At 50.3% G+C, this 12,986-nt stretch overlaps 1 protein-coding gene across 2 annotated transcripts in view; it reads left to right on the top strand.

Moving 5' to 3' along the window:
* Window positions 1–12,986, top strand: part of ARHGEF6 (Rac/Cdc42 guanine nucleotide exchange factor 6) — a 43,188-nt gene that overhangs the window by 11,078 nt on the left and 19,124 nt on the right. Inside the window, exons 3-7 of one of the 2 annotated variants that reach the window (XM_009643286.2) lie at window positions 2,699–2,783; window positions 7,628–7,755; window positions 8,164–8,365; window positions 10,911–10,981; window positions 12,431–12,525. In XM_009643286.2, the coding sequence (XP_009641581.1) occupies window positions 2,699–2,783; window positions 7,628–7,755; window positions 8,164–8,365; window positions 10,911–10,981; window positions 12,431–12,525 (581 nt within the window). Of the gene's footprint in view, window positions 1–2,698; window positions 2,784–5,933; window positions 5,981–7,627; window positions 7,756–8,163; window positions 8,366–10,910; window positions 10,982–12,430; window positions 12,526–12,986 lie in introns of those variants that run through there. The other variant, XM_035898726.1, reaches the window with a different exon arrangement.

Genomic DNA, 12,986 nt, shown 5'->3' with positions numbered 1-12,986 from the left:
GCCCGCAGGGCCGGCAGTCGGAGCGGGCGCGGGCCCGTCTGCTCCAGCCCTCATCCTCGGGCCTGGATGAAGGGTCGCGGTCGCGCCGAGCTTTGGGCTTTGCACCCAGCTTGAGGTTTGCCGGGGTTTTGCCAAAGCGTGGGAACAGTTTGTGCGGATAAACCAGCTCGGGCTCGAAACGCAACGCGGATTCCGCGAACTTTTCAGCACCTCCCATCCCAGTGCTGGGATTTTGGGTGGTGGCGACTTGCTAGATGCCCCTGGGTTTGATTTTTCATCCTTCCTGAAAAGCTGGGTGCTCTTCTGGTCACTGCCCGGCGAGCACCAGCCCCCCCCCACCTTCTGGGTGTCTGTCGGCGGAGGGCTGGCGGTGCAGCAGTGCAGGTTTTCTCTCTCCCGCGGTGGTGCCTGACGGAGCAGCCGGAGTGTTTCACCAAGGGGAGCTGCAGTCTGAAAAAGTCAGAAAAGCATTTTAATGGGGATCCTCAGATGACAGCCGTAGATTTAAGCAGGGTTTTACTTGCATCCACCAGTTCTTCCATGAGCCAAGAGCGAAAAAGCCTTTCCCCCCGCTATTTTTCTTCTAGGCTTGCAGCTTGTCTTTTAGTCAGGAATGGAATTATGTATGGATTGTGCTGGAAAAAGTAATCTTTAGCTCATAAACGAGGACTTTTCTGTATGATTAATTTATTCTGGAACAAGCTGCAGAGTATGTTTACATTACAGTAGCTGATCCAGAAGAGTTTTCCACATTACCAGTGTTCCACAGTAGCTGTTCCAGACAATTTCTTCATGAAGAAAAGTCATAAAAGTTACTGCTTGCTTTTGTGCTGGAATTTTTTTGCCTATCCCTCCTGCCGCCATTTTCCTCTGGACTGATGACTCTGAGCTTACAGCATTATTCTGTGCATTGAAGGACCAGGGATGTATTTTACTACTTCGGTCCTTTAAAAAAAGAACAAGCAACTGTGCCATTCATTCAAGGCAGGGCTTGTTTCTTCTGGACTTACTGAAGTGGAAGAAAAAGGGTAGGACTGAGAAAATGACGCACCAGAGAGATGCACGCAAACGTCCCAGCCTCACTTGGCAGGAGGGTGAAGGTGCCTTACGGTAACGTCGCATCCTCCGGCGGCTGCCAACGGGGTCAGCGCACGCCCGGGCTCTCCGTTACCGTCTCCCTTTCCACGGAGATGCTAACGTCGCTGCCTCGGGCTGGAGGCGATGCTCAGGTAGCACTGGCTGCAACTGCGAGGCAGGAAAACTGGTTCACACACCAGTTAGCAGAGGGGATGGGGTCTGCGTGGTCCAAAGGAGCAAACCCAAGCGGGCGATAGATCAGCTTGGAAACAGCCCAAGGTAGGTGGGGATGTCCCCGAAATGTGCAGAGCGGGAGATGTGATCGGAGCTGCGGAGCTGCGGATTTTAATATTTGTAATGACGGCAGGCTGCTCCCCCTCTGAGCGTGGATTAAATTTCTTCAGGGTAAAGCCTTTCTCCCAGTATTGAGTGGATGAGTCAATTTTTAAATATATTCTCAACAAAGAGCAGGCTGTGTACTGCCCGTGTTGGACTTTGTGGCTGCACTGATGTGTCTGTCGAGGGGGAGGGATGCCGTGAGCGTCCAGGGCTGCGGAAGAGGCCAGTCCCCTTCCGATCTGAAATATGCCAAGCGTATTCGAGGAGCTGTATGTGGAAAGCAAGAAAGGGCCATGTGAAAGGGCAGTCCTGCCCTAAAGGTAATTGAGGCTGCTGTACTTATTTAGCAGGATACACTCTTCAGTGCATTGGAAGTGTTCGTAAGTAGATGGCGTCTGCCAGGAGAGCTTTAAAATCATCTTTCCCGTTGGATTTGCGGAGCTGTGGTCTCCATCTGCAAGGCAGCGCACATTTGGGGATTAGCAGGTGGTGCCTTGGTGGTACCAGTAACGGGGGGGGGTTTGTAGCGCTTATCGTTACTTCATTAATGGTAGGATTTGTACAGTCTGTGTGAATTTGAGGGCATTTCCCAGGTGTTAGAGGGGATTGCAGATTTTTGGAACTCAGATTGTCCCTCATTGTGCTGGTGGTGATTTCTGAAGGGCTGGGTGTACAAGGTCCAGGTTACCAGTCACAGAAAATAAGCCCTTGCTAACTATGTTTGTCTGTTTTGGTGATGAGGCTCTTCTAGAGTAGAATTTTTGCACATAAAATAACTGGTTTTGGCTTCCTGTAAAAAAACGTAAATGTATTGTGTATGCCGTATTGCAAGAGCAGAAGATTTTGTGTGTTTGTTTCTTCTGCTGTGGAAAATACGTGCGTGTGTATATGCATATATATGTACAGCCTCAATCTCGTCAGCTTTCGATAACAAAAATAGCAGCAAAATCTTTCCCTCCCCGAAGGGAAGCAATAACCTTCTCCATGATTTTCTGAAGAGTCCCTTCTCTGCAGACAGCACCCGTTTCTTCCTCCCCTGTCCCCAGCGTTCCGCTCCAAACGCTGGTGGGTCCCCCAGCCCTTCCCACGCCGCCTGCCGCCGGCGCCCCAGGAATTGGCTCGCTAGGAAGGAAATGGGGCTCGTCAGCCCTGAATAAACACCCTACCCCTGCGGAGGCATACGGGCTGCTTAATCCTTCCTGTCACCCCCTAGCAAGGTGGGCTGCTCAGGTGGCCGGAGTGAGATGTTTCGGGCCCAGCTGACCACGTTCCTCTTTCGCAGGTGTTTGATGCACATGATTTGTACACCGGAGAACAGTTCTCCAAGGTCCTGAGCACATTAACAGCTGTAAATAAAGCTACCGAAGGTAAGAAAAAAGGTTTTTTTCTTTCATCTTTTCAAATTCTGCCTCGTATGTATGCTGGGGTGGGTTTGTTTTGGTTTGGTTTTGGTAATTCCTAGTTTATGATGATTTCCGGAGGCTTGGCAAATTGTGCTGCCGGCACCGATGCCTGGTGCTGGGCGGTGGAATCGACATTTCATGCTTCTACGAACTCCAGGTTTAGATGTGGCATTTCAGAGTTGCCGTATGCACTTTGCAGAGCCTGATTATCGCTTTGCGCTAAGGGACCTCTGCTCAGTTTTGACAATACTAAGGGACCTCAAATTAGGTCATCGTAAAGGAGCCTTGATGTAAATGAGCATGCACCTCCCAAAATGCAAATGTCAGATTTTAAAGAGTGTGTTTTAAAGCCGAAGGGAAAAACAGATCCATCTGCGTGATATCTTTACTGCATGTCAAAACAAATGTTGTTGCCAGATGCTCAGTCAATTGTATTGATGTTTGTCTCTCTCCTCTCCCTGGGTCCATGGAGTAGGCTCCCGGATTTGGGAATCAAGCTGGTGGCTTGTCCTGCCTCCCTGGCTGCAGGAGCGGGCTGCTGAAGCAGAGCAAATCAGCTCCTCTTGTTTCCACCCCAGATATGTAGCTCTTCCCCGCGGGCTGCTTTAGACTGCTTCTCAGTCACACAGGCAGTGAAAGGAGGAGTTCAGCGGGGAGGACAACGGCAGCGTGGTGCCCTGGGGAGGGGTGAGAGGACCAGGGTCTCTTCGCCAAGGGGCTGAGGAGCAGGTCTGTGCCGAGCTGGGAAGGGTTTGCAGGTGGGGGGTGTTTATGGCCCCCTGTCACGCAAGCGGATTTGCAGAGTCCTGCACGCCCACCAGAGTCCAGCACCAGGAGGAGAGTTTGATTTCCCTGTTGCAGATTACTTTTTAGGCATTTAATCTTACATTAAGAGGAGAAAAATTCAAAACCCAGATTCATGATTTTCCTTTCATGGGGAGGTTTTTCTGTTGACTTACTGTGTTTTGCCTAGATTCGGTTTGCGGTGTTTTTCTCCGTTGTTTCATTTCTCTTTTGACTGAGTTTTTGCTTTTGGGTTCTCTTCTGCTAGTACAGAAGCTGCTCAGGTGAGCAGCCTCATTGCTGGGACTGGACCCTCTCCTCCCTGTTTCCTCTTCTCTGTTCTGTTCTGATGCAAGGCTTTATAAAATCATGTATATATAAAAAAATATATATATACTATAGTTATACATTATATAAACTACTGTATATTGTATTGTAATGTATATATTAAACAGCCACGTATATAATAATAATATATAATGTATAATAATAATATATAATGTATAATAATAATATATATGTGTACACACACACATACATGTGTATGTACATGCATATAATGCTGCTCTGAAGAAATCCAGGTTCTTAAGACTGCCTTTCTGCAGCCAGCACTCAGCTCTGCTGCCAGCTTGCTCCTGAGAAGTCGGTGATGGTAATTCCAGATCAGCACATCTCCTTGCAGCCTCTTCCCGCTCCGTTAAATGGCAGCACCCGGTGACCCCATGGAGAAAGCCCTTGCAGTTCAGTGTGATGGGGGATATAAAATGCAGGTTACCTACACCAGGAGTAGCCTTTGCAAACGCTGTCCTTATGACTGACATTAGCTTCGCTATTCTGAAAGCAAAAAGAGTGAGAAACTTCCCTGCCTCCATGCTTGCCCCTTGCTGGACCAGAGGGGTGCGATGGGGTGTGGGCCGGTGGGGTGGTGAGGCCGGATCACCACTGTCACCGCAGTCCCCTTATTTACAGCCCCAGCTCCGTTCTTGCAGCCACCCATGTCCCAGCTCAGTCCATGCAGTCACTGGGTGAGGCTCAGGGGGGCTTTGCCGTGGAATAGTTTCCGTCACACGTTACCGACGAGGCTATAGGGAAGCTGGAATCCTCTTGGTTTCACAGCAAACATCTGCTTGAACTTATGCTTTCTCTGTTTAAATGTTAAAAAGTGCAATGCCTGCGATATAATTAGCTGCTCAGGCAGAGAGCACCCTTGGGAAAAGTACAGGGTAAAATAAATACATGTCTAAAACGTTTGCTTTTTGGTGGCTTGGCCAAGTTCCTGAGAAGGAAGAGCCTGTGTCCTACAAACCGCTACTGCAGATGGTCCGGTTTGTCCGTCTCGCCAGAGGCCAAGGGCAGAACGGAGCATTGGGACAAGCCTGGTACTGGCTTTTGCAGTCCCTGCTACGGCCAGGGCTCCGGCGTGCCTGCGCATCCCGACACCCGCAGAGCTGCTGCATCCCGACACCCTTGTCAGAGGCGGAGGGAAGTAGGTGACAGCTAAGGAACCGCTGTGGGGATGTGTTTCTGAGCATCCATTTGAAGTCCAAATCCTTGTGGCTTCGTGGATCTTGTTATGCAAATAACTAGAAGCATCATTTCTAGCAGATAAACTCACAGTTCAGCAGCTGTCCATCAAATAACAGCAACACCGAGCTTGATGCTTTTATCTGAAAGAGAGGGCAGGGGAGGAAAACCAGCTGCGCTGGATCAGGCGAGGCTCATCTGCCAAAAATAGTGTAGGAATGTGAGCAGAAACCCCAGCTATTTTAACCATAGTTTAAGCAACATATGGCAGCAGTGTTCCATGCTGGACCAGGCATAAAATAGGACGCTGTCATGATGCAATATAAATGATACACTTCCCTGCCAAACTGTCAAAGTCAGTTTTACATTTGTTTCTAGGTTGCTGCAGATATTTATAAAAGCTTTGGAAGATTGGGCGGGGCAGGGAGAAGCATAAAATCTACAGTAACCGAGTCATTTCCGTGGGACTGTTGCTGATGGCTTGAATAAGTGGAGAAGTCTGGACTCGCGGTTTACGCCCTCCCTCTCTAGAAGGAATCAGGGGAAGAACATCTCACGCTGGCAGCCGGCCACCCCTCCTGGCCCATGAGCCGCTGGGAGCAGCCGAAACCGCTCCTGCTCAAATATCAGGATGCTTCAGAGGAAAAAAAAAAACCAACCCATTCTGTGTTTGCAAAGTGGGTTTTCCATGCAGAGGGGTTTTGCTGTTCCTGCAGCCCAGGGAGCTGGGAATTCACCGTGCGGTCGTCAGGCAGTTGTGCAACGAACGGGGCAAGAGAGCAAACTGGCTCACTGAGAGCGCAGGAGATGCAATGGCAGTGTTGTCTATTGCTGGAGCGTGGAGCAGAGGACTGGTGCGTGGGTACGGTGTGGTTGGGGGTTTGTAAGGCAGCAGCGCCTGGAAGTTGTAGTCATGGACCTGGTCCCCATTGTCCAAGGCGCTGGGAGAAAGACAAAGCAAGGCCCTTCTCCAAGAGCTCACAGCTTGTGTTGCTCCTGGTCCAGTCTAAGGATGAGGTGTTTTTCTATTGAAACAAAAATCCTCTGGGGAGAATAAAAGCCCAGCTGAGTTCCTGTAACTCCCAGCAAACTTCCCCTTCGGAATGACTTTTCCATGTTGACGTTCAGACTGAGGAGAATGGGGGAACAGCAGCCTTAAGAGTTTGTGTTTTCCGATTCTTCGGTGGCTGCAGCCCGATCTTCTCTGTCTTCCTTTTGATGTCCGTGGGCACGCTAGGGCCACACTGCAGGTGGAAAACAATAGCTCTGGAACACAGAAATGTTCTTCAATCTAAAAAGAAGCTACAAGGCAAATCTTAAAAGTACTTCACAGTTTCCTGAAATGATAATATCTGCTGTTGCTTCATTTGAGCACCGTGGCCCATAGAAAGGAGGCGATGTGAGTGTTGTCCCACAGTGTGGTGTGAGGTGCAGTAGCAGAGAAGTACTGGGAATTACCGGGTGGCTTGAATCCCATGTTTTTACCACTCTGCAGCATCCAAGCAGGATTCTGGGGCTGAGCGCTGCCAGGTCGCGCGGGAGCTGGGACCGCTCTTAGTGGCAAGGCTGCTGCCACAGTCTCAGCATGGGGCAGTTTTGACCAGGAAACTTTACCCTCTGGCACGTTTTTCAATAGTAATATAGAAACAAAAACCCCAAAATAAACTAATAATGAAAAATAGATATGTGTCAGAGCAGTAGCATTATCTCCAGCATCAGGCGGGTTGTGGCAGGAACAAGCCCAGAGGCTCGTTTGCCAAGCGAGGAGCTTGGAGCGTGTGAAGGATCAACTCCAAGAGCTGCTGGGATGAGCTGAGCCTGTCCGTGGGCTGTCCGTCTCCTGGGGGTGACACTCCTGTCCTTCCTCGGCATGGTCTGAATGCCTCTCTCACATGGCTAAGGGCAGCGGTCCACAAACAGCAATCAAAGTTGTGCCTAGCCTCTTCCAGCTGTATAATGAACCCAGAAGGACTTGGCTCGACAGAGGAGCCATTGTGTTGGCCAGCTGTTCAGCATTCTTCCCCGCTCGGCAGGGAAGCCCACGCTGCAGCTGCGGAGGTGACCTAAGAGTGCTCACTTGTGAGCTAAACCTTGCAACACCTTCAACAGTGCTTACTCGGATCCCAGAAACATTCCCAGCTGGGCACCATCAGGCTGAGTGTTACTCCATTTTTCCACAGTTTTAAGGGGGATTTAAAAAAAATACTGCGATTGGATGTGTGGCTGGAGAGCTGGCGTAGCCTAGGAGTGCCTTGGGATGCAATTCACCGTCTTCCATCATGGAAGGGTTAACCCAGCCCAGCAAAACCATCCTCCTCACTGTTGACTAGGAGGACCCACACTGGAGATGCAGTGCACTTGCTGTCTTGCTCTAATAGATGCTCTTTTCACTGTTGTGTCCTGCTCTTGTTTTCTTTACGGGCTTTACTCTTTGCTTTGCTGGGATGCAGAGGGATGGTGGGCAGCTGGGTGAAACTCAGACGATGTTTTTGCTTCACCAGATCAGCCGTCAAAAGGGCCATGTTCGCATCTATCGTCTCTTAGCTCTGCGGCTGGCGGTCCCCACACTGACTCCAACGGCACAGCTTCACAGTCAGCGAGGGTGTTGAGGAGGCAGTCCAAGCCTGTGGTATCCTTCATTTAACACCTCATCAAGGGTTTGATGGCTGGGGGGGGTAGGGGGGTGTGAGTGGTACCTCTGAGTCGAGTACGCCAGAGGGGCTTGTTCTCCCCCAATCTCCATCGTGGCTTTGCTGCCCTGGCTGGAGAGAGTCCTGTGGCTTCTCCAGATCTTCTCTGTGAAATGGGAAGAGCGATTCTTAGCTTTCCTCCATTGCACTGTGAAACAAAATTAATGCTTGGGAGGGACCTCGTGGTCCTCTGGCAGGAGGGCTTACACAGGAGCAAGACATTATTGCTGTTATAAAGAGCGATACTGAAAAAACAGCTGTCACAATAAAGAAGAACAATAGCTTGTCCTAGCGGCTTCTGCTTTTTTGGACTACTTACTGGTGTTTTTCCATGTTTCTTTCCTTAGGAGATGACCGAGAATGGCAGTCATCAGCTGGTGGTAAAGGCCAGGTTCAATTTTAAGCAGACCAATGAGGATGAACTCTCCGTTAACAAAGGAGACATTATTTATGTCACCCGGGTTGAAGAAGGGGGCTGGTGGGAAGGGACCTTGAATGGAAAAACAGGCTGGTTCCCAAGCAACTACGTCAGAGAAATCAAATCCACCGGTAAGCAAATTGCTTTCAAGGGCTGATTGAATGACAGCGGTATAATGCAGTGTAGATCCTTGTGCCTTTGGGAAATTGCTGCTATTTATTAAGGATCGTTTGCGTCCCTAAAGCAGCAGGGCTAATGGAAGGGTGAACGAGGCCGGAAGGGTAAAGCCTCGTCTTTCGCATGAGTTGTTTGAGAGCTGCTTTGCCCTCTTCCCCAGCGCATCGCGCTTTGCTGTTGCTCCCCCAAGCCCCAGCAGCACGGGAGCAGGGACGTCACCAGAGGACGAGGCCGGAGATGGCTGCGTGGGTCCCCTTTGCCCTGGGCAGCTGCCAGGTCCTTCCAGTGTCTGAGCACAGAATTAGCTTTTTGTTAGAGGCCTCGGTCAGGCAATGCATTTGCGTTTCATCCTGCCCTTTCTGGCAGTGGTGGAATGGATGCTCACGCTTGCAGAGAGGAAACCAAAAACTATATGGCCGCAGGGAACAGTCCCCTGGTTTTGTCCATAGTGCTGGCTGATTTCACATAGTACATTTTCCCCCAGATGCATCTTTTGCTGCGATATTGAGAAAGGAAGAGGGAGGGGACAATCCATCTGATGACATCTGCCTTTACAGAGCTTTGTCTTGAGCGTACTTAACATTTTCTGTGATGTTATTTTAACCAGATGTAGGCTGGTGATGACATGAAGCATGCCCCTGGCTCACTGCCCCGTAGCATTACATATCCATTCAAACAGCTCACCCCGTTGTGCTTCCGAGGCCATGATGTGACAGTAAATTTGGGGTTTTTTTTGACAAAATCCAACTTTAATTCCTTAATGTGCCTAGGGCTTACCCTAGACAGGGACCTGTTGTGTGCTCGGTGCTGGGTTTATGGCTCAGGATCAGCCCTGGCCTCAAACATGGTGTGACAGGAGCAGCGGTCTGCACGGCGTACAGCCCCTGTTAGACGTCCTTGCTCCCACACTTGCAGGCAAAAAAAGCAAAGGAGGGAAGAATAAAATTAGCGAGTGAGTGTTCAGAAGTAGGCCAGTTTTTATTTAATTCTAAATGCAAAAATCATTGTTAGGATATCTCATCTCCCACTGTTTCCCTCTGGGAAATGATGTCTGAGCTGGAGCAGGACGTTGTGGCAGAGATTGAAGGCTTGTCTGGCACAACCCAGGAATTACTAATTAAGTCAGACAGTGGAGAAGAGAAATGTTTTTTAAAAAAAGGAGAGCAAAAACTTCAGTTCTGTGGGGAAAATCAGATGGGAGCTGCATGAAATAATGGCACCTCACTGAAGCGAAGGACGAGTCTTCCATTATTCCTGATGTAGGAGCCCATCCAAATCTTTATCTGCAGAGCTTTTCCCTCCAGGTCCTCTCTCCAGCACCCATTTCAGATGGGAGGAGGGTTCGCTCCCCTGGTCTCTGCTTGCTCAGGACACACAGCTGCATTGCAAATGATGGGTGCAGGGACCATCAGCTAACCCTCTCCTGGCCCAGGACCGCTGCCGGGGGGCTGCAGCCTGGGGGGAGCCCCACTGCAAGCCAGCGGGGAGCTGCTTTCCTCACCCCCAAAGTGTGAGGCTTGTCACCCTAAATGGGGTTAGCTGGTTTTCAGCAGTGGCGGTGCTCGCACTGTGTCCTAAGCGTGCCCTTTGGGTGGAAATAACCGACTGTGTGGAGCAAAGCTCCTCGGAGCCTTAAAATGAGGCAGAGAGCTCCCGGCTGGAAGTGACAGGAATCTCTACAAGGGCAATAATTAGACAATACATCACGCTGCGGTTTCCGGGAGCTAAATTTATCAATTTCAAGCTTCTCCCCTGCTATTGGTGTGAAAGCAATTGCCTTCTGTGAGCGATTGCAGGGAGAAAGGGGAGACCGGCTGCTCTGCCCGGCGACCTGTCCCAGTCTGGAGGGATAACGGTGCTGGGCGAGCTGGCAAAGCCGTGCTGCTGGCAGGGAATGGGCTTCCATAGGGAAGGAAAAATGGAGCAGAGAGTTGCACGTGTGTGTGTGCGCATCCGCAGGGCTTTAGCAAATGCAGAGGATGAGAATTGACTTCCAGCTTTGTGTGAGCTTTTTATTCCAATCTACCTTCGTTCAGAGAAGGATTTTGCATCACAGATGGCTGCAGGGGTCGGGGTTCGGCATATCGGTTGGTGTTGGCTTCAAGTGCCTTGTGCATCACCTGGAACAAATCGCTGTATCCAGAATTTCTGATAGACACCCGGTTTTAAAACCCAAATTTTGTGGGCCGGGTGAAGCCACACTGTAGCTCCAAACAGTGCCAGACACTGGGCTGCTGCCAGGGATTTCAGAGCAAACCTGTAAGTTAGTTGGCAGAGGCTGCGCGGTGCCTCTGGTGCCACTCACTCGGCTGCCTTCGGTGTCATGCACGCCTTCAGTTTGCTCCTGGTTTTTCTGAAGCAGGCAAACAAACCCTGCAATTGAAGTTTTGGGTTCACAGGGGTGAGGTTATGTTTGCTGGACATGATGCGGCCGTGACTTTTCCTGCTGGAATAATGAGAACTGTGCACTGTAATTTATTGATGTATTTTTTTGCACAGATAAACCACTTTCTCCCAAAGCATTAAAAGGACTTGAAAGCACTCAGCTGACAAAGAATTATTACCCTGTGGTAAGTTTTAAAGTGCTGATCATACATTTTAATAAGTAGCATATTATTAATCTTCTGAACTGGCTCCTTCCCATAGAAATCATTGAAGCAATTTGTAACAATTGGGGCTGTGACTCTGTATTTAAATGCTGCTGTTGCCGTTGCCTTGATTCAGGGCTGTCGAGACAATAAACCACAAATGGAAGTTGCTGCAAGATGTCTATGATTCTATGTCAAACCGAGAGACTCAGAGTAGGTGACTGAGATAGCATAGCAGAGGTGGCAGCTCGCTCCGAGATCAGCGCTGGGGAATACGGTGCGATGTCTCTGGTCCAGTCCTTGCTGTTGACTGCTGACTACCTCCCATGGGTAAAGATGGGGAGATAATGTCAGGGTGGGAAGCAAGCCAAATTAGGGCTCTGCTCCATGGTCCCTGTCTTGGGTTTGGCTGGAGATGTTCCACCCCGAGCTGCCTGCCGTGTGCCTCTGCCGGCAGCCGCAGCCCTCAGAGAAGGGGCAGCCGCCGCAGCTCAGAGCCTGGCTTTTTAATTGGGCTTGGCTTTGGGGCAGGTCAGCGTGCCAGGCTATGGACTGTGGCTGCAGAAGGGGTGGAGAAACGTCACTACCTCTACCATTTTGCCACCGGAGCGATGATGTCCAGCAAAGGGGGGCAGGTACCTTCCTGCTGTGTCCAGGCTAGAGTGAGCCCTGCGGTGTAAGGGAATTAAAATGTCTGCATGTGAACGTCCCTGGCTCTCGGTGCTGGAAGTGGAACGTGCTCATCAGCATGTCTAAATATATTTCAAGCAAAGCAAGGCAGAAACAATATGTCCAGGGAGTTGGGAACCACCTCCACTGTCTCCAGAGCTCATCCACACTGAGAAACTGGAGTGCTAACTGGGAGCGTGCAGGCAGTGGGTTTGCCTACCCTGCTGCCGGAGACGAGTTGGCTGCTGAGATGGATTAGCAGGCCCAAACCCAGCTCGGCGCGTCCTTGAAGTGGCAAGTGAGCTGTGCCCTGGCTTGAGCTGCCGTAGGAGCCGTCCTTGGCCCGGCCACTGTTGCATTTAAACTGTTGCCTGCCTTCGTGCAAGCGGCGCTCCCAGGATGCATGCCCAAATCGTCTGTTTGCATACCTCGGCAGCCAGTTATGCATGCAGGGTTAGGCATGAGCCTCTCGGGGGTCACATACTAAACTCAGGTCTGAACTGTTGTTGTCTTCACGCTTTGCCAGAGAAGAAGGAGCAGCCCTTAACACCGGCTTTCCAGGCCTCCCCCAGTTTGCAAAGTAAAATCCTGAAATTGGACCCCCCAGGGCTTTCCTGAGCGTTCTGGGTTCTGCATTAACAAATGTGATTTATGGACTTAAAATACACTTCCATGCTTTTCCACACTTGGAAGCTGATGCCATGTTCCTTTGACTAGTTCACTAGTACTAAGATCTACTCAGTGCTCTGTCTCTCACCCTAGGTGTTGCAAAATATTCTGGAAACAGAACGAGATTATGCGAAGGAACTACAGTCACTTCTGGGAACTTACTTAAGACCCCTCCAGTCTTATGATAAGTAAGATATAAGGGCAACTGAGGTGGAGAGAACCCTGTAAAATCGACCATAGTTCATTACTTTCCTGCTTTTGAATGTTTAGGGCCTGTTACTGCTCTTCTTGTAAAGTCTCACAGCTTCTCTGTGAACCAGACCCCCCCCGCCATTGTACAGGTCTCTGCTCTTTCCTGTTACTCAGTGGTCGGGCAGGCGTTCAGCTCTGTTAGAGATGGCCATTTCCATCTGGTAGAGGGCTGGCTGTTGCAACCCATCTGCAAGCTCGTCTGTGGCTCTCCCGGCATGCATGTTTCCCGGCAGCACGCCTTGCATGGCTTCTCCCCTTGTAATTTGCCTTGTTGTGACTTCTCAGCCCCAAGTGGCATCTCCTAGTCATCTCTTCATTCCGTGCGCGACGACGCGTGCTCTCTGTGACTCCCCTGGCCTCCCCGCCTGCACAGCCACTGGCTTTAAGGGCCTCCATG

Source organism: Egretta garzetta, unplaced genomic scaffold (assembly GCF_000687185.1).
Source record: "Egretta garzetta isolate BGI_Z169 unplaced genomic scaffold, ASM68718v1 scaffold220, whole genome shotgun sequence".
Classification (NCBI taxonomy): Eukaryota; Metazoa; Chordata; class Aves; order Pelecaniformes; family Ardeidae; genus Egretta; species Egretta garzetta.
This window is presented reverse-complemented; position numbering and strand designations above follow the sequence as displayed.